The 25,239-nt window shown below is 44.3% G+C and overlaps 3 protein-coding genes across 3 annotated transcripts; all 3 read right to left on the bottom strand.

Annotated features, from left to right (window-relative positions):
- Positions 1-438: 438 nt before the first annotated feature.
- LOC144509024 (ferritin heavy chain B-like) lies at positions 439-5,802 on the bottom strand. The gene is made up of 4 exons (XM_078237281.1): positions 5,566-5,802; positions 4,170-4,316; positions 1,459-1,584; positions 439-594 (listed from the first exon to the last, which is right to left on the bottom strand). The coding sequence occupies exons 1-4, from the start codon at positions 5,665-5,667 to the stop codon at positions 439-441; spliced, it is 531 nt and encodes a 176-aa protein (XP_078093407.1). The 5' UTR covers positions 5,668-5,802.
- A 6,627-nt stretch (positions 5,803-12,429) lies between these two features.
- Positions 12,430-16,294, bottom strand: LOC144508887 (ferritin heavy chain A-like). Its single transcript, XM_078237102.1, has 4 exons — positions 16,193-16,294; positions 14,825-14,971; positions 14,210-14,335; positions 12,430-12,585 (listed from the first exon to the last, which is right to left on the bottom strand). The coding sequence occupies exons 1-4, from the start codon at positions 16,292-16,294 to the stop codon at positions 12,430-12,432; spliced, it is 531 nt and encodes a 176-aa protein (XP_078093228.1).
- A 5,640-nt stretch (positions 16,295-21,934) lies between these two features.
- Positions 21,935-24,655, bottom strand: LOC144509073 (ferritin, heavy subunit-like). The gene is made up of 4 exons (XM_078237383.1): positions 24,551-24,655; positions 22,962-23,108; positions 22,406-22,531; positions 21,935-22,081 (listed from the first exon to the last, which is right to left on the bottom strand). The coding sequence occupies exons 1-4, from the start codon at positions 24,650-24,652 to the stop codon at positions 21,935-21,937; spliced, it is 522 nt and encodes a 173-aa protein (XP_078093509.1). The 5' UTR covers positions 24,653-24,655.
- Between the last annotated feature and the right edge of the window lie 584 nt (positions 24,656-25,239).

Below are 25,239 nucleotides of genomic sequence, written 5' to 3'. Positions count from 1 at the left end.
CACTCTTCCCCTTCTCCATGTACAGTATGTGTTGTCTGTATAGCATGCAAGAAACAATACTTTTAACTATACCAATAATAAATCAAAACCAAAGCAATTAGGGATGGCCAAATCATGGAATCCTATAGTATGGAGGCCATTCAGCCCATTGAGTTAGTACCAACCACAATCCCATCCAGGCCATATTCTTGTAGCCCCACACATTTACCCTGCTAATCCTACAGAAGTTAGAAGACTTCTTCAAAGTGGTTGGAATGTGGAACCCACTAGCACATGGAGACCAAGTCATGTAATGCCCAAGTGTTATAAACTTGACTAAATTGATTGAAATCATGTTCAATTGCTTTTATTTTGCATCTAGTGGCAGTTACAAGCATCTCCAGCAACATGTTAGCTCGGAGCCATTTTGTTTTACAAGACAAAATTAGAGTGGCATATTCAGTCACTCTCCCCCAGGGTGAGCCTGTCAAACAGGTACTCTCCCATGCCATTCTCAGGGGCTCCCAGTCCCTTCAGGTTGGCGATGTGATCTCCAAGCTTCTTGATCATCTTCACTTGTTCATCCAAGTAGTGAGTCTCCAGGAAGTCACAAAGCTGGGAAAACAAAGAACTATGAGCCTTGGAAATAGGGTTGCAAATGACGAGATAACATCCAAAAGTGGGAGGGTTGCTTCTTGCTACATTGGTGTCTTTTATTCAGTCAACAACTTCACAAAGTAATATTGAATAAATTTTCCACAGAGGTTTGCCAATGCTTGGCACACCATTATACTCATGGTCAGTAGTATTTAATGGCCCATCAAGTAGTGACAGCACTCAAAGTGAACTGATGAGAGCTATTGATGGTTTGACATTTTCTGGTTGTATCACAGCTTGGTATGGCTCCTGCTCCAACCCAGACGGCAAGAAACTACAAAGGGTTGTGAAAGTAGCCCAGTCCACCATGCAAACTAGCCTCCCATCCATCGACTCCATCTACACTTCCCGCTGCCTTGGAAAAGCAGCCAGCATAAATCACTTTCTATGCCTTTTAGCTTTGACAAAGGGTCATCGGGATTTGAAATGTCAGCTCTTCTCTCCTTAGACCTGCTAAGATTTTCCAGCATTTTCTCTTTTGGTAGCATCAAGGACCCCACACTTCCACCAGAAAAAAGACAAGTCTGAGGTCATGTACCAACCGATTCAAGAATAGCTTCTTCCCTGCTGCCAGACTTTTGAATGGACCTACCTCACATCAAGTTGATCTTTCTCTGCACCCTAGCTATAACTAACACTACATTCTGCACTCTTTCCCGTATGTTCTGAGCAGAATGCTTTGTGTAGTGCACGAGAAACAATACTTTACTGTATCCCAAAACATGTGACAACCATCATTTTGATGAAGGTTGTAAGGGTATATTAGTCACCTTGCTGCAATCAGGAAATTGCATCATGCCAGTCAAAGAATCAAACACTTACATGAGGGTCAGTGTTCCCAGAGGAGAGTTTGTGCAGATCCAGCAGACTCTGGTTCACATTCTTCTCCATCTGCAGAGCTCTCTGCATGACCTCCAGACCATTGCTCCACTCATCCTGCTCTGGCTTCTGAAAGAGAAAAGCGTTGTGGAAAGAAATTCTACCTCAAAACCATAGGAAGTGAAGTCTGCAACAGCTTCCAGTGTTCTGGCCCAGAGCAATGATGTCAATACAAGGAAGAGATTATTCCATATTAATGATTACATTAGGGGCAACTTCACAAACACCATCTCAAAACGAATCTCACCTCCCACCATCTCCAAGTGTGTGGGTCAAACGTGACAATGAGAAGATGGGATGTCAAAACACTTATTCACTCATTGGACATGGGTGTTACTGGCTAAGGCACTAATTGCCCACAAGATGGTGGCAGTGAGGGAGCTTCTTGAACTGCAGTCTACATAGTGAAGGTACATTGTGCTGTTAGGGATGGAATTTGACCCAGTAATTGTAAAGGAACAGCAATACATTTCCATCAAACCCTACAGTGCAGAAAGAAACCAGCCTCCCATCCATTGACTCCATCTACACTACCTGTTGCCTCAGGAAAGCAACCAGCACAATTATGGACCCCACGCACCCTGGGCACTCTTCCACTGGAGAAAAAGATACAGAAGTCTGAGGTCACATACCAACTGACTCAAGAACAGCTTCTTCCCTGCTGCCATTAGACTTTTGAATGGACTTGCCTTGCATCAAGTTGATCTTTCTCTACACCCTCACTATGACTAACACTACATTCTGCACCCTCTCCTTCTCTATGAAGAGTATGCTTTGTCTGTATAGTGCGCAAGAAACAATACTTTTCACCATGTTAAATACAGGTGGTAATAAATCAAAAGAAAGAGGCCATTCAGCCCATCAAGTGTGCACCATCCCCGATCCCTTTCCATTATCCCTCTAACCCCATGCATTTCTCCCTAACCTACACAGCTTGGGACATGAAGGGGCAATTTGTTATGACCAATCCACATCTAGTGTGGGAGGAAACCCACATGGACAATCACTGAGCCAGAAGCAAACCTGGCCCCTGGCACGGAGGTAGCTGCACTAACCACTGTGCTGCCAAGTCAGGATGGCGAGTGGTTTGGAACGGAAGTTCCAGCTGCTTGTTTTTCCTAAATGGATATGCTGGGGAGTTTGGAAAGCTGCTCTCCAAGGAGCTGGTGAGTTCTTAGTGCTAGTTTTTTTAAAAAAACTCATTTGTCAGACATTGGTGTCACTGGCTGGCCAGCATTTATTGCCCATCCCTAGTTGCCCTTGAACTGAGTGGCTTGCTAGGCCATTTCAAGAGGGCAGCTGAGTGTACCACATTGCTGTGGCTTTGGATTCACATGTAGGCCAGACCAGGCAAGGACAGCAGATTTCCTTCCCTAAAAGGACATTAGTGAACCAGATAGGATCAGTTTGCAGTCGGGAATGGGTTAATGAACTTTGTCACACTTAAGCATTAAGACCCGAACTCTGATTTTGTTGAGAACACTGCAGAGTCCATGTTTTTGTCAGAGTTCGGTGTTTTTCATGTCTGTGCCAGATAAAAGGAACAGCTATTCCTCTGTCTCCATTTGTTATCAAGAAATGCGATTAACCCAGCTCAAAATAAGCTAAACAGTCTCCATTTTTATGTACCTTTGTTTAACACGATGGAGTTGACATGTATGCCTTCTGTCTTTGTATAACCATAGATTCATATATATATATACTCATCATACGTTATTCATCTTATCCTGATATAAAGTATTATACAAACCTGTATGTAGATTAGTTAACTTGTTTGTGCAAAACCGGTGATGTTGTTTCAAGGATATAAATGACGAACAATCGTGGCCTTGGAGATCGAACAAACTACGCAGAGGAAGATACTGCTAATACATCAAGAATCTCACCATGAACAATGACAGACATCTTAGAGAATTGCAATGTAATGAGGGCAGGGCCCGGGACATATATAAACTCTGTTCTTACTGGTGTTCGATGAGAAGGCCTGGGTCCACTGTTAGGAACCTCACTTCTCCCACAATTGTGAAAATAAACACTGCATTTTGAACCACTAATAGTGTCAGAGGTTTTTTACCTACAACAAGTTGATATATACTGCTGCCAACCAATCAAGGAGGCTATTTTCTCCTGGATATGGAGAAGCTTCTTGTGTTATTAGAGCAGCACTCCAGGAAGGTTGGGCGTTTCTCCTTGATGTTCCTTTTAGATGGTGGACAGCCTTTTGGGAGTCAGGAGGTGTTAGGAATCCTAGCCTCTGACCTGCTCTTGTAGGTTTTGGTCAGTTCCTGATCAATGGTCATCCTCAATATTGACAATAGGATATTCTGTAATGTTATACCATTGGATATCAAGGGATGATGGTAAGATTCTCTCTCGCTGCAGATGATCATTTCCTGGCATGAATGTGCCTTGCCACAAGTCTGGGTGTTGTTCAGGTCTTGCTGCATTTGGGTCTGGACTGCTCGAGTACCTGAGGAGTCACAAATAGGAAATATCCCACTCATGACATTAATGATTGAAGGGTGGTCATTGATGGAGCAGTTAAAGAACTCCTGATGGACTCTTTTGCAGAGAGATTGGAAAAGTACAAGCTTTCTCCCAATCCCAAATCACCAACACTAAGCAGTACAAGTCAAGGGAGGTTAAGAGCATACCTTGACATCCTCCAGGATGACTCTGCCTCCACGCTTATTCTGTAATTCCATCAGTTTCTCAGCGTGTTCCCATTCCTCATGTGACTGCTCCTTGAAGAACTCAGCAAAGTGACTCAGGGCAACATCATCCCGGTCAAAGTAACAGAACTGAGGAGAGAATAGAAGTTAGCCCAGGATAAAAATCATCCACAACGCCAAATAATCCCCATGGCAAAGTAGATACAGAGTAAAAAGTCTCACAAGACCAGGTTAAAGTCCAACAGGTTTATTTGGTAGCCAATAACATAAGCTTTCGGAGCGCTGCTCCTTCGTTAGATAGAGTGGAAATGTGCTCTCAAACAGGGCACAGGACAAAATCAAGTTACAGAATACAGATTAGAATGAGAATCCCTAAAGCCAGCCAGGTCTTAAAGGTACAGACATTGTGGGTGGAGGGAGCATTAAACACAGGTTAAAGAGATGTGTATTGTCTCCAGACAGAACAGCTGGTGAGATTCTGCAAGCCCAGGAGGCAAGCTGTGGGGGTTACTGATAATGTGACATAAATCCAACATCCCGGTTGAGGCCGTCCTCATGTGTGGGAACTTGGCTATCAGTTTCTGCTCAGCGACTCTGCGCTGTCGTGTGTCGTGGAGGCCGCCTTGGAGAACGCTTACCTGAAGATCAGAGGCTGAATGCCAGTGACTGCTGAAGTGCTCCCCCACAGGAAGAGTGTACCTGACAAATCTTCTAAAAATGACTATTCCTTTCATAGTAGAAACATTATGTTGCATATGCAACAGCTAACATGACCAATTTAGTCAATTGGCAACTGAACCAGACAGTTAAGGTTTCCTCTTAATGGAAAGCAAAATGACTACTGACTCCAGATTCAAGTTTGATGAATAGTGTCATAGTATGCTTACATTAACACTGCAATGAAGTTACTGTGAAATTCCCCTAATCACCACACTAGCACCTGTTCAGGTACACCGAGGGAAGAATTTAGCACAGCCTAACCATCACATCTTTCAGATTGAGGAAACTAGAGCACCCGGAGGAAACCCACAGTCACAGGGAGAATGTGCAAACTCCACACAGACAGTGACCCAAGCCAGGAATCAAACCAGATCCCTGGGGCGTGAGGCAGCAGTGCTAATCACTGTGCCACCCTATCCTAAACTAATTCTCTAGTTAAGCTATCCAGTATTATTAATTGTAATCACAAGGCAGTTCTAAAAGTGACAAGAATTTGAATAAACCTCCATTCAAACCCATACCCTTACAAGCAGCAAGAGGCAGCACAAGAACTCATTGGAGGTACAAATACACAAGGCAACTAGGAAGTATCTACACTTCCAAAGTTATGGGTAGCTCATGAGATAAAAGGCACTCAGACAAAGTGAAAACTACATACCATGGAGAGATAAACATAGGAGGAATAGAGCTCCAGGTTGATCTGCTTGTTAACAGCATCCTCACAGTCCTTGTGGTCGTTCTGACACACTTGGGAAGCCATTTTACTGTCTATTGGGTGTTTGAATAATCAAGACAGTCGCCCAGGTAGACCTAATCACTCTAACTATTTATTGTGATAGTGAGAACCGACACATTTATACACGTGGACCAGTGAGCATTTGCATAACAGATAAGAGTGATAGTTATTGGTAGCCAATCAAATAACTAACAGCCAAACTTCTTGGCCAACCAAATAAACGAGCTCAAATGAACAAGGGGACAAATTAAAAGGGGCTGCTTCCAAAAGGAGGGGAAATCTTTTCTTCCCCAACCAAATAAACAAAATCAAATAAACCCAGGGACAACTCAAAAGAAACAGCTCCCTAAAAGGAGGGAACCACCAATCTTTTAGGCAAACCAAGTGAACTGTCTCAAATTAACTCAGGGATAAATTAAAAGGGGCAGCTCCCAAAAAGGAGGGGACATCTTTTCGTGTTCCAGCCAAATAAACAAAATAAATTAACTTAGGGACAACTCAAAAGGGGCAGCTCCCTAAAAGGAGGGGAACCGCCCAAAACAAAAGACAAAACGGAAAGGAAACTTAAAACATCAAATTAAAATGTGATTAAAGGGGTCAATAATGCACCCCAGTCCCTGTGGTGCCCAGTGGGCACGGCAGGCGTTGACAGTGCCCTCGGACACCCCATGCTCCCTCTCCAGTCACACCCGGCCACGAATATAGCCGTGGTAGATGGGCAGACAGTCAGGTTGGACGACCCCCTCAGCCAACCGCTGCCTGGACCCTGTAGGTGGCAAGCTTTGCCAGGCCCAGGCGCAGGTTCACGAGGAGGTCCTCGTCCTTCCCCCCTCTCCCCTCCGCACCGGGTGTCCGTAGGTCAGGAACGTGCGGCTGAAGAGCAAACAAAACATCAACAGTAGGTTTTTGAGGAAACTAAAAAGGGAATGTAGCCTATAACATTGAACATAGACATGGCTACTGACACACCTCGAGCAAACAATCCACAAATGTGTGAGTTAATGAATTGAGCAGGTGGGTGAGCCAATCTGAACTTTGAAAGTTACTTTATCTGATTACTGATTAACAAGCTCTCTTCAAAAATGTTTTGTTTAAATTCTCTTAAACTTAATAGTTACATATTTTTGCTTGCAAAGCAGTGACTGGAGGAATCACAGAATGCTACGGTGCAGAAGAGGCCCTTCGGTCCATCGAGTCTGCACCGACGCATGAACTGCCCTGATCTGCCCACCTAATCCCATCTGCCAGCACTTGGCCCATAGCCCTGAATGTTATGACGTGCCAAGTACTCATCCAGGTACATTTTAAAGGATGTGAGTCATCCCGCCTCCACCACCCTCCCAGGCAGCGCATTCCAGACCCTCACCACCCTCTGGGTAAAAAGCCTTTTCCTCAAATCCCCTCTGAACCTCCCACCCCTCACTTTTAACTTGTGTCTCCTGTTAACTGACCCTTCAACTAAAGGGAACAGCTGCTCCCTATCCAACTTGGCTGAATTTGTGAGAAAACTAGAGATTTGTTTTCTTATTTGAGGTGATTGAGGCTTCAGCAATTTCCAGAGATTAGGAGCTCCGGGGCTTGTCTTCATTTTCAGGGAAGGGGGAATTCTATTTTGAATTTGACTCTAAGATAGTGTTGAGAGGATGAAGGTGGTCGAGTATACTTTTCATTCAAGGTACATTTAAGCGGTGTTAATCCAGTATCTGTTTGTCATTGGGTTGGATCTACAGTATGTGAATGGGTGGAGATGGTGGTCTAGTGGGAACATCACTGTGGTTCAGGGTGATGTTCTGGGGTCAGAGGTTGAAAGGCCACCATAACACCTGGTGTGATTTACTTACTAACATTTGGAATGGTTAAGAAATAAAAAAATAGATAGAATTAAGAAAGTCCACCAAGGCCTCCATCTCCTCAGAAGACAAAGGAAATTCAGCATGTCCACTACGACTCTCACCAATGTCTACAGATGCGACATAGAAAGTATCCTTTCCGGATATATCACAGCTTAGAATCATAGAATCGAATCCCTACAGTGCAGAAGGAGGACATTCGGCCCATCGAGTCAGCACCGATCACAATCCCACATAGGCCCTATTCCCATAACTCCACGTATTTACCCTGCTAGTCCCCCTGACACTAAGGGGCAATTTAGCATGGCCAATAAACCTAACCCACAAATCTTTGGACTACGGGAGGAAACCGAGCACCCGGAGAAAACCCACGCAGACACGGGGCCAATGTACAAACTCCACACAGACAGTGACCCGAGGCCGGAATTGAACCCGGGTCCCTGGTGCTGTGAGGCAGCAATGCTAACCACTGTGCCACCATGCCGCCCGAGTTTGGTATGGCTCCTGCTCTGACCAAGACCGCAAGAAGCTACAAAAGGTTCTGAACGAAGCCCAGTCCATCATGCAAACAAGCCTCCCATCTGTTGACTCTGTCTACACTTCCCACTGCCTCGGAAAAGCAGCCAGCATAATTAAGGACCCCTCGCACCCCGTCAGGAAAAAGGTACAAAAGTCTGAGATCATGTACTAACCAACTCAAGAACAGCTTCTTCCCTGCTGCCATCAGACTTTTGAAGGGACCTACCTCTCATTAAGTTGATCTGTCTCTACACCCTAGCTATGACTGTTACACTACATTCTGCACTCTCTTCTTTCCTTCTCTTTGAATGGTATGCTTTGTCTGTATAGCGCGCAAGAAACAATACTTTTCACTGTATCCCAATACATGTGACAATAATAAATCAAATCAAAATTCTAAAGTTAGTGTTGTGTTAGTGTTTCTAAATCTATGGTTGTGTGTTTATTCACCTAATTAGCCCCCCTATATGAGGCCCATCAAATCTGCACTGACAATAACTACACTAAAGTCGTGCTAATCCCACTTTCCTGCCCTTGTCCCATATCCTTGAATGTTATGATATTTCAAGTGCTCATCCAAATGTTTTTTAGAGTTTGTAAGGTTTCCGACCTCCATTACCTTCCCAAGCAGCGCATTGCAGATTCCCACCATGGCTGCCATGGTGTGTCGGTGATGGTGTGGAAGTTATAATGTTCAGATTGAAGTTTCATAGTTTGGAAGTTAAATTGTGCGGAAGTTAAAGTGTTCAAATTAAATAATCTCTGTACAGTAGTGAAAAATGTTTACTGACCTTCAAAGGGAGTCAGTCTCTGCTATTTCTTCACAGGCCCCCTTAACATTTTCCTTTTTCGGCCTTCACCAGAGGGTGAACAAGACCAGATTTTTTCCATAACAAATACCAAAGGCGAGATATGGGGATATGCTATGCAAATGAAGGATTAGCAGAAGTCAATTTTTTATCGAATGAAAAAGGGCGAAAGGCTGGAATTTAATTGGCAAATATGTATGTCAGTGAAAGATGTGAAAAATCTCTTGTTCCTGATTTGCTATAATTGACTATAACTGCTGAGCTGTTTCTCTGTAACCTCAGAACCGCTCCGGTCATTCCGTGTTGGCCGTGGAGAGTTCTCCTTGTGCACAAGTAATTAAAGACCTTGCATTGGATGCACGGTGGCCAGCGCTGTTTGTGAAAGGAGTTGACTGAGTGCCTTTAGATTGCTGTTACCCAAGAGAACTCTAACAATGGAGGGAGTGAATGTTTGTAGATGTGGTGCCAATCAAACATCCTGCTTTGTCCTGGATGGTGTCGAGCTTCTTGAGTGTTGTTGGAGCCGCACCCATCCAGGCAAGTGGGGAGTATTCCATCACACTCCTGACTTGTGCCTCGGGGATTGTGGACAAGATTTGGGGAGTCAGGAGGTGAGTTCCGCGTTGCAGAATTCCCAGCCTCTGACCTGGGATTATGATTGAACGCATCTAAATCAGATTCCTGCCTAAAAATGTCCTGAGAAAGTAGAGGCGTTGGTGGGCTTTCTTAACTTTAGCGTTGGCGTGGAGGGACCAGGACAGGTTGTTGGTGATCTGGACACTTAGAAACTTGAAGCTCTCGTCCATTTCCACTTCATCACCATTGATTTAGACAGGGGCATATCCTCCATTATATAATTATTCTGTGATAAGAGCATCATTAGCAAGGCCACCATCTGTTGGCCTCTCCTACTTTGGCCTTGAAGATGCTGGTGAGCCATATTCATGCCCTGCTGGACTACATGTAGAGAAGGTCCGTGCTCTTGCAGCCACAGTAGTTACCTGACTGATGCAGTTCAGTTTCGGGTTAACAGTAGCCTCCAGGGTGTTAATAGTGGGGGACTCAGCGATAGTAATGCCTTTGAATGTCAAGGGGGGGATGGTTAGATATTCTCTTGTTGGGTAATTGATGGGAATTTATGGTAAACCTGAATCATCTGCTCATGGCCTTATAGCAGGAGGTATGGCGAAAGGAGTGAGATAAATGTGAAAGCAAGAATGTTCATTTATATAGCGCCTTTCACAATCTCCTAGCTTGGCAAAGTGGGATATAAGCCGGAATTTTAATGGCATGCCCTCCCTGATTCCGGGGGCGGGCGAGGCTCGGAGAACGGCATTCTCCATTGGCCCCGGGCACGATCGTATGAACCTCAGGTGGACGTGCCGGTAAAATTCCACCCAGTGTCTCCCATTCCAAATCCTTGATTTATCTTTTTTATGGAAAACTGGCTGCGGTTCTAATCTCTGTCATTTTATTGCCTAAAACCCCAAGAGCAACTCTCTACCCACTTTGTGTTCTAAATAATTGATTTGAATTGATTTATTGTCACATCTATTGGAATGCAGTGAAAAATATTGTTTCTTGCGCTCAATACAGACAAAGCATACCGTTCAGAGATTACACAGGGGAGAAGGAAAGGAGAGAATGCAGAATGTAGTGTTACAGTCATAGCTAGGGTGTAGAGAAAGATCAACATAATGTGAGTTAGGTCCATTCAAAAGTCTGACAGCAGCAGGGAAGAAGCTGTTCTTGAGCTGGTTGGTGCATGGCCTCAGATTTTTGTATGTTTTTCCCAACGGAAAAAGATGGAAGAGAGAATGTCCAGGGTGCCTAGGGTCCTTGATTATGCTGGCTGCTTTTCTGAGGCAGCAGGAAGTGTAGACGGTGTCAATGGATGGGAGGCTGGTTTGCATGATGGACTGGGCTACATTCACAACCCTTTATAGTTCCTTGCAGTCTTGGTCAGAGCAGGAGCCAAGCTGTGATGTAACTGGAAAGGATGCTTTACATGGGCAGCATGGGTGGCACAGTGGTTAACACTGCTGCCTCACAGCGCCAGGGACCTGGGTTCAATTTCCGGCTTGGGTCACTTTGTGTGGAGTTTGCATGTTCTCCCCATGTCTGTGTGGGTTTCCTCCGGGTGCTCCAGCTTCCTCCCACAGTCCAAATATTTGTGGGTTAGGTGCATTGGCTATGCTAAATTGCTCCTTAGTGTCCTGGAATGTGTAGATCAGAGGTGTAAATATGTGGGGTTATGGGGATAGGGCCTGGGTGGGATTGTGGTTGGTGCAGACTTGATGGGCCGAATGGCCTCCTTCTGCACTGTAGGGATTGTGTGTGGTGTTAATGTAAGCCTACTTGGGACAGTACCTCGATTTGAGTTTAAACTCACACAAGCCATCATAGGATTGGAACCCATGACTCCAAAGCATTAACAAGAGTAGGGATTGCTTGATCAGTGAAATTATATATAGAGAAATACAATGCCATCTTATCCGTTGATGTGCGTACTGGTGACAATATCTCATGCTCCACTGACCACATTGTAATAAGCCTCTCGGTCAGATAGATTCAGACTATTGAACACTTTGGACCCAGACATTTGGTACACAGAAGGAATGTATCTTGCTGATAAAAATGGGTAAGGGAGGCAACACAAGGAGTCTATGATGGCAATAGATAGGTTCAGAGTGTGGGGAAATATGTATACAAACATAGAATGAATTAAGAGCAGGACATGTATATTGTGGACTTGTGGCAGAAATAGGAAAGCAGCTTACTGTTTAGATGGCAAGAGATTGCCAAACTCTGGTGCAGGTGATGTGGGTGTCTATGAATCTTGAAGTTAGCATCTTGCTGTTTACTGGAAAGGGAATAGAATAAGTGCGCAGTTTGGGTCTATCAAGGTTGGAAATTTGAGTCCATGGGATATTTCACTTGGCTTGTTCCTTTGATGAAGGGGCTGGTTTCAGAGTGGAACCCAAGACCTGTGGGAGTTTAGAAGAGGCAGTCTTAGTGAGACACAAGATCCCTGAAAAATCAGGATTGGATCCGGGGAAGATCCACTTTGTGAAGACTAGAAGGAATGGTTTTAGAATCTGGTGGATATGAAGCCCAGACAAGCTGCTGGAGCAAATGTATATATCCACCCAGGAAAACAATAGTATTGTACATTATTCACAAGGTAGCACTTTATGAGCCCAGGTTTATTCCAGCCAGAAGCAGGGACAATCCAACAGCCATAAGGTATCACAACCTCAGATTCAGGAGTAGTCCATTTGTTGTGCTAATCAGTTTAGAAAAAGGCTGCACTGAAATGTTAAAAAAGGTCTTTCCACTTTCATAACAGGAGCAATGTTAAATATTGCAAAAAGAGAATGAATGTCTTCACTGGAATAATAACCATGTTGGATGGTTAGCTAGCACAACTGAGTCACTGTCACACGAGCACAGACCCAAATAAGTTAGAACATTAGAGGTTCAATTCAATATTTTATTTTACACAGCTGTGATGACAATTGCTGCAATTGGTTACCATTAAAGTGAAAAAAAAAATCAAAGCACTCGAGATGACTTGATAGATACAGGCTGTAGGATCTGCAGTAAATTCAGTCACTCTCTCCCAGGGTGAGCCTGTCAAACAGGTACTCTCCCATGCCATTCTCAGGGGCTCCCAGTCTCTTCAGGTTGGTGATGTGATCTCCAAGCTTCTTGATCATCTTCACTTGTTCATCCAAGTAGTGAGTCTCCAGGACGTCACACAGCTGCAAGTAGGATAGTAAAAAATTTACCTCTGGAGATAAATTGAATCAGCCTCCTTGCAACTCGTCCAAGATCCTGAGGCAGCTAGTATCAGCACCCCAAAAAGATTTGATTTGAGGGTGTTGATCCCTGGGGGTAATGCTAGAATTGATAAATTAGACCCTTCAGTTTAAAAATCATAACTTTGGTACCCCAATTTCAATTTGCTTTATGCACTGGCATCAAATATCACAATTAGGTCACATCAAATTCTCACTTGCCCAAAATAGGTCTTTGGCTTACTGATACCCCTGCCAGAGGGCCCTATATGCTCCAATACTTCAGGGGATGTGTAATCCAGGTCAATTTCAATCACTGCAACACTGAGGGAGAGCAGCATTGTCAGGGGATCTCTTCTGTTTAGTCACATCTCCCACAGGTGCATGGTACAACTTCAGATAGGAGTATTCCAGCTAAATTATCTAGAGCCAACTGATTAGAACAAGTTATGATTTACCAACCATCTTTACAGAGAATCAGAATGTTATAGCACAGGAGGCCATTCAGCCCATCATGCCTGCACCAACTGAGCAATGTCTTCCCCTTGTATTGGTTTCTATCATCAGGCCTCAATTGAACTGGTCTTCACCACACTGCCAAACCATTTGATAAATAGAAAGGTTCACCACATTTGCTCTTGTGAATCTCTGTACCCAGGCAGAAAATGCTGGAAAATCTCAGCAGGTCTGGCAGCATCTGCAAGGAGAGAAAAGAGCTGATGTTGCGAGTCCAGGTGACCCTTTGTCAAAGCCAATGCTTTGACAAAGGGTTATCAGGACTCGAAACATCAGCTCTTCTCTCCTTACAGATGCTGCCAGACCTGCTGAGATTTTCCAGCATTCTCTCTTTTGGTTTCAGATTCCAGCATCTGCAATAATTTGCTTTTTAAGAAACCATCCACACCCTTTTGTTCTGGATCCTTTCACAAGTTGGAACAGTTTATTTTTCCCCCTGCAACCACCACCACCCCCCCCCCCCCCGCCCCCGCCCCCCACCCCCAAAATCTACTGTCCAGCACCCCACCTTCCCATGATTTTGAACATCTCCATCAAGTCTTCTCCTAGCCTTCTCAAGGAAAGCAGTCCCATCTCAACAGTTTCCCATTCCTGCAACCAACCAATCTTGTTATCCTCTTCTGCACTTGCATCCTTCCTTAGGATGTGGGTTTCACTGGCTGGGCCATCCTCAATTGCCCTTGAACCTGGTGACTTGCTAGGCCATTTCAAAGGGCGGTTAAGAGTCAACCACATTGCTGTGGGTCTGGAGTCACATGTAGGCCAGACCAGCAGATTTCCTTCCCCAAAAAGGACATTAGTGAACCAGATGGGTTTTTGCAACATGTCATTAGACAATTAATTCCAGAAGTTTAACTGAATTCAAAATTTTACCCTCAGCCATAAAGGGTCAGTGTCAAATCCAGGATCTCACCACCTTCTCCACATACACTATTTCTGCTGAGGTCTAACTGATGTCTTGTATGACTCCAACTGGATTAAATATTGAATTGGCTGGAGTCACAACTTTACATGTCAGGCTCTGGGACATCAGGGTCAAGAAAGCTCCTTCAAATGGAATTGCGAAACTTACATGAGGCTCAGTGTTCCCAGAGGAGAGTTTGTGCAGATCCAGCAGACTCTGGTTCACATTCTTCTCCATCTGCAGAGCTCTCTGCATGGCCTCCAGACCATTGCCCCACTCATCCTGCTCTGGCTTCTGGGGCAGGAAAGAAATCCCATCAGTAAATAGGGTTAGTGGATTAACAAGAATTAGTTACTCCAGTTTACTAACACACCCAAATGGATGATATTTGGATTTTATTCACAACACAGCTTTAGGGTGGAGAATTCAAAAGTGCTCCTGATAATTTTGCCAAGGACAGTAACACTTCTTGTCTTAGGTGCACCCCCCCTCTACAAGCTGACTTTGTAGTGATAGCTCCAATTGCTGGATTAATCCATCCCTGTATCACCTACCAGCTATGGCTCTTCAAGAGCTCATTAGAGTCTAGTTTTAGCATTGCAACCATCCCCATTACTACATTTGATCTGTTGGTGGCCCCAATTTTGCTGGTTTAAACACAATGACTAATTCCATGCACTAAATTAACCAGAACTTTCCGATGTTTCATTCATGCAATGTTTATTAATCCTCAAGACAAAGGTCAGGCCAAACAAGGCCTGCTGATTAAAAAACTAATCCAACCTTGACATCCTCCAGGATGAGTCTGCCTCCACGTTTATTCTGGAATTCTATCAGTTTCTCAGCGTGTTCCCGTTCCTCATGTGACTGCTCCTTGAAGAACTCAGCAAAGTGACTCAGGGCAACATCATCCCGGTCAAAGTAACAGAACTGTGGGTAGAGAAAAGGAAAAAAATAAAGTCTGGTAGATCAGAATCCCAATGCAGGAGATCATTCAGCCCATCAAGTCTGCACTGACCACAATCCCACCCAGGCCCTATCTCCATAACCCCATGCATTCACCCTACCCATCCACTGATAATTGAAAAAGTACCAAAATATTGATAAATTATTCAATACCTTGCTTTAGAGCAATGGCACAGAAGAGGGTTATTTGACCCATCCGGACTGCACCAGCTCTCCCTAAACAGGCATCGACTTGAGCACCACTCCCCTGTACAGGGGTTTCCACTCAAGTAATCTAATGCCCTCTTGAATGGCTCAATTGAACCTTCCAGGCAGAACATTCTGGAGCCAAACCACTCAATACATCACATTTTCTTCTTCACTTCAAACCTGTGCCCTCTAATTCAATCTTTTTTACAAACAGGAATATTTTCTCCCCGTCTACTCTGTCCAGCTCCCTTATGATTTGGGAGCATCTCCATCAAAGCTTCTTCTCTTTTCAAGAAAAGCAGTCCCAATCCACTCTTGCAACTGAAGATTCTCATCCCCAAAACTATTCTTGTAAACCTTTTTCACACTCTGATGATTATGTTCACAAGGGAATTGGGGCTCAAGGAAAGTTCTTACAAATCAATTTGCCTCACTGGATTATACTGAAACACTAAGAGTTAAACAAGGGCACATCACTATTAGAAGATATGCATGAACGAGGAGCAATATTTCTATCAAACTGCACTGGAGTTTTCAGATGGAAGTGTTAGAAGATAACTGTTCCCTTTCAGACATTTAACATTTGTCCCTGTTCAGGGATCCAGCCTCAAATTGGAGGAAGACTCAGACAAGATTAGGCATTTCATTCAACTAGAATTGAGAAAATTGGTTAGAACTAATGCTTGACTAATTTACTGAATTAGACTTAACTGTTTTTTGTCTCCAATTAGACAGCACTAACCAGGTTTATGAATCTTTAGTTACAAGCTTACAAAAGCCAAGAGCTGGTTTCTGGGTGAACACCTCAGATTAACTACAACAGAAGGAATAATCCATTGAATGAGGTCTACCAAAAGTGAGTGATCACAGGATGAAGTCCAGGGAGAGATAGAGACAGACTGAAGCCAATTCGTTCATCTGGATAAAAAATTAGCTGAGAGTATAATGATATTTTGAATTTCAATTTTGAAATAGGATCACAAAAAAAAACCTCACCATGGAGAGGTAAACATAGGAGGAATAGAGTTCCAGGTTGATCTGCTTGTTAACAGCATCCTCACAGTCCTTGTGGTAGTTCTGACACACTTGGGACATCATCTTCACTATTACTGCCAACTACAAAGTTCTAGAACTGACCCTTTCTAACACAAGCTCTTGTATTTATACCACTGGGACATCCTGCATTCAAACTAGGAATGACATCACCAATGATGATTGACAATCCCTGATAGCCAATCAGGAATTTGCCATGAATCCAGGCACCAATGAGGCAGAGAGGGTGGGGTGTAATACCCAGAGCCAATCAAAGCTCTGGAATGCAGTAGGACTTGGATTGTATGATTGGAATGTAGGAACAGGAGGAGGCCATTCAGCCCCTCAAGCCAATTATATCACAGCTGCTCTGAATGTTAATGCCATTTGTCCACCTTGGTTCCAGATGTCTTCATCCCCTTACCGAACAAAACCCAACAAGCTCAGCTTTGAAATGTTTCTTTCCCCCCAATGTTTTAGGGAGAGAGTGTCTAGATTTCCACTTTGCTTTTTGTGAGGAAATTATTCCTAGCATCATCCTTAAAATGGCCACGGTCTAGTCTTAAAATTAAGGCCCTGTTCCAGAGGATATCGTTTCCGTCTATCGAATCAAACCCATTTATCATCTTCCATTTCTCTACGATAATCATCCCTTATTCTTCTTCACACAAGGGAATGCAAGACAACTCTGTTCAAACTCTCCCCATGATTGAACCCTTTTAGACCTGGCAACATTGTTCAATCTGTGCTACATTCACTCTGAGGCCAACAGATAAGAACTAAACACTGTACTCCCACTACGATTTATCCTGTACTTTACAACTGCAGCAGCACATCCTCCCCTTTATATTCCCGCTCTCATGGGATGAAGACTAAAATTCTATTTGCCTTTTCAATTCTTTTTTGTTGCTGTCCACTAGATTTTAGTAGTTTCTGTAGATGAATCCTTAATCCCGCTGCTCCTCATTCCTACATGGACCCCAACTCCCTTTCTTCCCCATAATTCCGAGCTCAACATTTAGCAAACGTGATCTTTTTGGGATGAAAGTGGGTGACCTCACACTGAACTCTGTCTCGCACTGTTATTCCCAATTACTTTAACAATGTCCCCTCCACCTCCTCCTCCCAGCTATGGGATTTGCTGTGTCACCCTACCTAATGCCATCAACAGATTGGAATTGTTGGCCCTCTATTCCTTTCAGAGAACACACCCATTAGCCGTCCTCTCTGTCTCCTACATCCTATCCAAATTCCAACGATGTCTAAAGGCTGAATCCAATTCTCCAAATATTCTCTAGAACCTGATGTAATTATGATCAAAAAGCAGGACAGCAAAGGAACAGGCCCTTCGGCCCACCAAGTCTGCGCCGACACAGGCAAAGGTCTAAATACCTTTTGCCGCTATGCAGTCCCTATCTCTCTATTCCCTGCCTATACCTGTACCTGATAAGATGCCTTTAGAACCATAGAAAATTACAGCTCAGAAACAGGCCTTTTGGCCCTTCTTGTCTGTGCCGAACCATTTTATGCCTAGTCCCACTGACCTGCACTTGGACCATGTCCCTCCACACCCCTCTCATCCATGAACCTGTCCAAGTTTTTCTTAAATGTTAAAAGTGACCCCGCATTTGCCATTTTATCCGGCAGCTCATTCCACACTCCCACCACTCTCTGCGTGAAGAAGCCCCCCCTAATATTCCCTTTAAACTTTTCTCCTTTCACCCTTAACCCATGCCCTCTGGTTTTTTTCTCCCCTAGCCTCAGTGGAAAAAGCCTGCTTGCATTCACTCTATCTATACCCATCAAAATCTTATACACCTCTATCAAATCTCCCCTCAATCTTCTACGCTCCAGGGAATAAAGTCCCAACCTATTCAATCTCTCTCTGTAACTCAGCTTCTCAAGTCCCGGCAACATCCTTGTGAACCTTCTCTGCACTCTTTCAACCTTATTTACATCCTTCCTGTAACTAGGTGACCAAAACTGTACACAATACTCTAAATTCGGCCTCACTAATGCCTTATATAACCTTACCATAACACTCCAATTTTTATACTCAATACTCCAACTTATAAAGGCCAATGTACCAAAGGCACTCTTTACGACCCTATCCTTTTATTCTATCTGTTTCAACCACCTCTTCAGGCCACTCATTCCAGGCATTTACCATTCTGTGTAAAAAACTTGTCTCACATCACCTTTAAACTTGTCTCACATCACCTTTAAACTTTTCCCTCTCCTATTTATTGACTACAGGTCAGCCTTCGTTATTCCCACTAAAACTCATCTCCAAACTCCCTGGCCTGGAGCTTTGCTTCTCACTCTGACTGGATACTTGGCTTCCGAACTCTCAGACCACAGTCAGTAAGGATAGGCAACAACACCTCCTCCACGATCATCCTCAACACCGGTGCCCCACAAGGCTGTGTTCTCAGCTCCCTACTATACTCCTTATACACCTATGACTGTGCGGGCAAATTCCCCTCCAACTTGATTTTCAAGTTTGCTGATGTCGCCACCATAGTGGGTCAGAGCTCAAACAACGACAAGACGGAGAACAGGAATGAGATAGAGAATCTGGTGAAGTGAACTCAAACGGGGAGTTTGAGCCCTCAAAAGGGCAAAAAGAGGTCACGAGATGTTCTTGGCAGGCAGGATTAAGGAGAATCCTAAGGCATTCTATTCATACGTTAGGAACAAAAGAGTTGTCAGGGAGAAAATCGGACCTCTCAGGGACAAAGGAGGGGAATTATGCTTAGAACCCAAGGGAATAGGGGAGATCCTAAATGAATACTTTGCATCGGTATTCACGAAGGAGAGGGGCGTGTTAACCGGGAGTGTCTCGGAGGGAGGTGTTGACCCGTTAGAGAAAATCTCCATTACAAGAGAGGAAGTGTTAGGTTTTTTAGGGAACATTAAAACTGACAAAGCCCCAGGGCCTGATGGCATCTATCCTCGACTGCTCAGGGAGATGAGAGATGAAATTGCTGGGCCTCTGACGGAAATCTTTGTCGCTTCTTTGGACACGGGTGAGGTCCCTGAGGATTGGAGGATAGCGAATGTGGTCCCGTTGTTTAAGAAGGGTAGCAGGGATAACCAGACAGCATGGTTTTGTAAGAGGGCGGCCGTGCCTTACAAATTTGGTGGAGTTTTTTGAGGAAGTGACAAAAACGGTTGATGAAGGAAGGGCCGTGGATGTCGTCTATATGGATTTCAGTAAGGCATTTGACAAAGTCCCACATGGCAGGTTGGTTAAGAAGGTTAAGGCTCATGGGATACAAGGAGAAGTGGCTAGATGGGTGGAGAACTGGCTTGGCCATAGGAGACAGAGGGTAGTGGTCGAAGGGTCTTTTTCCGGCTGGAGGTCTGTGACCAGTGGTGTTCCGCAGGGCTCTGTACTGGGACCTCTGCTATTTGTGATATATATAAATGATTTGGAAGGTGTAACTGGTGTAATCAGCAAGTTTGCGGATGACACGAAGATGGCTGGACTTGCGGATAGCGAAGAGCATTGTCGGGCAATACAGCAGGATATAGATAGGCTGGAAAATTGGGCGGAGAGGTGGTAGATGGAGTTTAATCCGGATAAATGCGAAGTGATGCATTTTGGAAGAAATAATGTAGGGAGGAGTTATACAATAAATGGCAGAGTCATCAGGAGTATAGAAACACAGAGGGACCTAGGTGTGCAAGTCCACAAATCCTTGAAGGTGGCAACACAGGTGGAGAAGGTGGTGAAGGCATATGGTATGCTTGCCTTTATAGGACAGGGTATAGAGTATAAAAGCTGGAGTCTGATGATGCAGCTGTATAGAACGCTGGTTAGGCCACATTTGGAGTACTGCGTCCAGTTCTGGTCGCCGCACTACCAGAAGGACGTGGAGGCGTTAGAGAGAGTGCAGAGAAGGTTTACCAGGATGTTGCCTGGTATGGAGGGTCTTAGCTATGAGGAGAGATTGGGTAGACTGGGGTTGTTCTCCTTGGAAAGACGGAGAATGAGGGGAGATCTAATAGAGGTGTACAAGATTATGAAGGGTATAGATAGGGTGAACAGTGGGAAGCTTTTTCCCAGGTCGGAGGTGACGATCACGAGGGGTCACGGGCTCAAGGTGAGAGGGGCGAAGTATAACTCCGATATCAGAGGGATGTTTTTTGTTTTTTTTTTTTTTTTACACAGAGGGTGGTGGGGGCCTGGAATGCGCTGCCAAGTAGGGTGGTGGAGGCAGGCACGCTGACATCGTTTAAGACTTACCTGGATAGTCACATGAGCAGCCTGGGAATGGAGGGATACAAACGATTGGTCTAGTTGGACCAAGGAGCGGCACAGGCTTGGAGGGCCGAAGGGCCTGTTTCCTGTGCTGTACTGTTCTTTGTTCTTTGTCTTTGTCGATGCGACAACAATAATCTCTTTCTCAATGTCAATAGAACAATGGAAATAGTTATTGACTTCAGGAAGTATAATGGAGAACATGCCCCTGTCTACATCAACAGGGATAAGTGGAAATGGTCAAGAACTTCAAGTTACACCCAGGTCACCAACAACCTGCCCCTCCATGCCAACACTATAGTTAAGAAAGCCCACCAACACACTACTTTCTCAGGAGGCTATGGAAATTTGGCATGTCTGTTACGACACAGATGCACCAGAGAAAGCATCCTTTCTGGTTGTGTCACAGCTTGGCATAGCTCCTGCCCTGTTCAAGGCTGCAAAAAAACTACAAAGGGTTATGAACGAAGCCCAGTCCATCACACAAACCAGCCTCCCATCCACTGACTCAGTCTACACTTCCCACTGCCTCAGAACAGCAGCCAGCATAATCAAGGACTCCATACACACTTTTCCACCAGGAAAAGCAAAAGTCGGAGGTCACATACCAACTGACGCAAGAACAGTGTCTTTCCTGCCACCATCAGACTTTTGGATGGCAGAATCTCATTAAGCTTATCTTTCACTATATCCTAGCTATGATTAACACTACATTCTGCATCTTCTTGTCCTTGTAGACCTTCCCTCCTGACAGATCCCAGTCTGGGAGTAGTAGTTCAATGCCATTCCCACTCCTTCTTAACATCGTACCTGGAGTTGCTGGAACCCCCTCCCCCAGGGAAGGAAACTACTGACCAACCTCTAAAGATGTGAGATGCCAGTAACTTGACCTAGATTTGCTTCAGGATAAGGAATTTACAAGAAATGTCAAGTTCTAAACAAAAATTAGATTGAAAGCTAAGAATATTTTGCGAACATGGGCTCATAGTAACCTCACAGGACAAGTAATCCATGGGCTAAGATAATGGTTTGGCAATGTGGTTCAAATCCCGAGAGTAGCTAGTGGAATTTAAACTTAATGAATCTAGAATTGAAAATCTGGGCTTAGTATTGGTGACAATGTTGTTAAAAATGCACTCATTCAGGGAAGGAAATCGACCATCCTGACCCAGTCTGGCCTACACGTGATTCCAACCCACAGCAATGTGATTGACACTTAACTATCCTCTAAAAAAAATGGCCAAGCAGCTAAAGGCCACTTAAGGATGGTGACCAAATCCTGGCCTTGCCAGTGGCATCACAAGAATAAAGAATTAAAGTTAGCGAGTGAGTTATGCAGAGAGAACAGTTCCATAATAAATACTGTTCTTTATTTCCATAGAAAGCAGAACAGGATTTTATTTCTATAAACAATTGAAACAAGGATTCCAGAATCCCAGTCAGTTGAGGGTGAGCCTGTCAAACAGGTACTCTCCCATGCCATTCTCAGGGGCTCCCAGTCTCTTCAGGTTGGTGATGTGATCCCCAAGCTTCTTGATCATCTTCACTTGTTCATCCAAGTAGTGAGTCTCCAGGAAGTCACAAAGCTGGAAGGGAAAGACAGAGAGAAAGTAATGTTATTGGCAATGATCTTTCCTGGATGAGAATCTTGGGCACTGGGGAGGGTGACAAAGTTCTGCATCTGGGTGAAGAGGGCAATTCTGGCTCAATATGCCCAGAGAGCAAGTCAATTCCATTAAACTGGGAGTGAACAAGTGCCTCAGGGAACAGAGGTCTCAATATCCAGATGCTCTGGGAACCGTTCAGTAATTCAGATCTACAGTGTTTCTATTTACAGCAGAACCCATCTACAGTCCACATGTGTGAAACCCCAAGTGAAGGACAGATTCCAATATCAACATCCAACTTACATGAGGGTCGGTGTTCCCAGAGGAGAGTTTGTGCAGATCCAGCAGACTCTGGTTCACATTCTTCTCCATCTGCAGAGCGCTCTGCATGGCCTCCAGACCATTGCTCCACTCATCCTGCCCTGGCTTCTGGAAGAGGGGAAGATGTCTAGTTAGTGCTATTGCAGAGTGCAAAGCCAAAGCAGTTATGCTTAGAGAACTAGGTTAGGACCAACAGTATGTTAACTTACACATCTGGAGGGAGCATGGGGTTAAATTATTAAGAAATGACATTGAAGATCATTACTGGACACATCAGTCAGTGCATTGGCTAAAAGTAGCAGAGATATAGAAACTCCATTAACCATGCTCCTCAAATTGAGAAGTGATTTCCTCTCCACATTTCTCTAGTCCAGGGTGATCAAAGCCACACTGACTAATCCCTTTCTATTCTCAATTCAACACTAGCAATTTTAGTCACTTCAGATACTCTGAACCCAAAGGTTCAGTAGCAAGTCATTTAAAAATCCACGAAGGAACTTCCTTAAGCAAAATACATTGCGTCAAAGACAAATCCAACCTTGACATCCTCCAGGATGACTCTGCCTCCACGTTTATTCTGGAATTCCATCAGTTTCTCAGCGTGTTCCCGTTCCTCATGTGACTGCTCCTTGAAGAACTCAGCAAAGTGACTCAGGGCAACATCATCCCGGTCAAAGTAAGTGGACTGCAGGGAGAGAAATGGAAAGGGAGAGTCAGAAGTAGACTCCGATCTCAGCCATTGGCAGCTCAAATCAAATAGCAGCAACAGCGACCATTTTACCCATTGACTTCACAATGAAACGCCTTTCAATTAAAGGGATTTAAATTTTGTTTCTACACAAATTCAATAGCAAGACATCCATTTCTATCCTCTCCTACTACAGGGAAGCCCAATAAACAACCTTACACTTCAGATCACTGGACTATGAAAAGGACCCAGTCTTATAATATCCCTAAGGTGAAGAGGCCATTCAGCCCATCTGGGGTGGCACAGTGGTTAGCACTGCTGCCTCACAGCACCAGGGCATTTATTTTTCATCCCAGGTGTTTTCCTAGACCTTTTCAGTATCAATCTCATTGCCCTGGGGTCACAAGGTTGGCACATTTCCTTCCTTAACAGGCATTAGTGAACTAGATGGTTTTTTTTTTTTACAGCTATCATTTTCTGTTGTTACCATTGGACCTTTTAATGCCATATTTTTTGTGGAATTCAAATTTCACCATTTGCCGTGGTGGGATTCGAACCTGGGGTCCTCAGAGATTACCCTGGGTCTACTGAATTACCAGCTCAGTGACAATACCACTATGCCGCCACCTCTCCATCCAGGTTCAATTCCCAGCTTGGGAATTGCATGGAGTTTGCACGGTCAAAGATATGCTAGTTAGCTGCATTAGCCATGCTAAATTCTCCCTCAGTGTGTGCCCAAAGAGGCACTGGAGCATGGCAAATATGGAATTTTCACAGTAACTGCAGTGTTAATGCAAGCCAACTTATGACACTGAAACAAACAAAAACTTAAAGTCTGCACAAACTCAGAACATCTTACCCAGGCCCCTCCCAATAACCCCACATTTACCATGGCTAACCCATCTAATCTACACATCCCAGGACAATTTACCATGTCCAATCCAACTAATCTGCACATCCATTGGAGTGTGGGAGGAAGCAGGAATATCCAGATGAAACCAACATAGACACAGGGATAACATATCAACTCCACACAGAGTCACCCAAGGCAAGAGTCAAACTTGGGTCTCTGGCATTGAGAGACCACCAGAATCCATCACAACCAGGGTTACTCATTTAGAAAAACAGGAGGGATTGGACTCTCAATCCCCCAATTGAGTATAATTGCTGCCATTGCAATTGGGATAATTTGACCAGATTCAGGCACTAAGATAAATCCTCTATCAGAAGCTTCATGGAGACCTGGCATTAGTTTCTGGTCTGAACACTGCAGAATGGGCTCAGGTTATTCTAGAGCACAGAGCAGTCTGTGAAGTCCATCAACAAAAGCCCATCTGGGGCATTCACTGGGAGGAACTACACTAAAACCAACTCACTGACCCAGAGAAATTCTACCTGCCCACAACACAACCAAATCACTAACCCCACACAAAACTCACCATGGAGAGGTAAACATAGGAGGAATAGAGCTCCAGGTTGATCTGCTTGTTAACAGCATCCTCACAGTCCTTGTAGTAGTTCTGACACACTTGGGAAGCCATCTTCACTATTACTACAACCTAGAAAGTTCTAGAACTGACCCTTTCTAACACAAGCTCTTGTATTTATACCACTGGGACATCCTGCATTCAAACTGGGAATGACATCACCAATGATGATTGACAATCCCTGACAACCAATCAGGAATCTGCCATCGATCCGGGCACCAATAAAGGTGAGGAGGTGGAGTGTGATCCCCAGGGCCAATCAGAGCTTTGGAATGCTGGCAGATTTGGATTGGATGATTGCAATGTAGGAACAGGAGGAGGCCACTCAGCCCCTCAAGCCAATTATATCACAGCTTCTCTGAATGTTAATGCCATTTGTCCACCTTGGTTCTAGATGTCTTCATCCCCTTACCTAACAAAACCTAAAAAGTCCACTCACTTGATGAAGGTGCAGCGCTCCGAATGCTTGTAATACCAAATAAACCTGTTGGACTTTAACCTGGTGTTGTGAGACTTCTTACTGTGCCCACCCCAATCCAACGCCGGCATCTCCACATCCAAAGCTAAAACATTCAGGTTTGAAATGTTTCTATCCTTCCAATGTTTTAGGGAGAGAGTGTCTGGATTTCCACTTTGATTTT

Source organism: Mustelus asterias, chromosome 21, assembly GCF_964213995.1.
Source record: "Mustelus asterias chromosome 21, sMusAst1.hap1.1, whole genome shotgun sequence".
NCBI classification, from domain to species: domain Eukaryota; kingdom Metazoa; phylum Chordata; class Chondrichthyes; order Carcharhiniformes; family Triakidae; genus Mustelus; species Mustelus asterias.
This window is presented reverse-complemented; position numbering and strand designations above follow the sequence as displayed.

Excerpts from the sequence above, each read along its gene's own strand:
- LOC144509024 (XM_078237281.1), bottom strand. The coding sequence starts at position 5,667 with ATGGCTTCCCAAGTGTGTCAGAACGACCACAAGGACTGTGAGGATGCT. Across the intron at positions 4,317-5,565 it reads CCTATGTTTATCTCTCCATG|TTCTGTTACTTTGACCGGGA; the intron begins GTATGTAGTTTT and ends TTCTCTCCTCAG. Across the intron at positions 1,585-4,169 it reads TCATCCTGGAGGATGTCAAG|AAGCCAGAGCAGGATGAGTG; the intron begins GTATGCTCTTAA and ends TTTCTCTTTCAG.
- LOC144508887 (XM_078237102.1), bottom strand. The coding sequence starts at position 16,294 with ATGATGTCCCAAGTGTGTCAGAACTACCACAAGGACTGTGAGGATGCT. Across the intron at positions 14,336-14,824 it reads TCATCCTGGAGGATGTCAAG|AAGCCAGAGCAGGATGAGTG; the intron begins GTTGGATTAGTT and ends TTCCTGCCCCAG. Across the intron at positions 12,586-14,209 it reads CTGGGAACACTGAGCCTCAT|CTGTGTGACGTCCTGGAGAC; the intron begins GTAAGTTTCGCA and ends TCCTACTTGCAG.
- LOC144509073 (XM_078237383.1), bottom strand. The coding sequence starts at position 24,652 with ATGGCTTCCCAAGTGTGTCAGAACTACTACAAGGACTGTGAGGATGCT. Across the intron at positions 23,109-24,550 it reads CCTATGTTTACCTCTCCATG|TCCACTTACTTTGACCGGGA; the intron begins GTGAGTTTTGTG and ends CTCTCCCTGCAG. Across the intron at positions 22,532-22,961 it reads TCATCCTGGAGGATGTCAAG|AAGCCAGGGCAGGATGAGTG; the intron begins GTTGGATTTGTC and ends CCCCTCTTCCAG.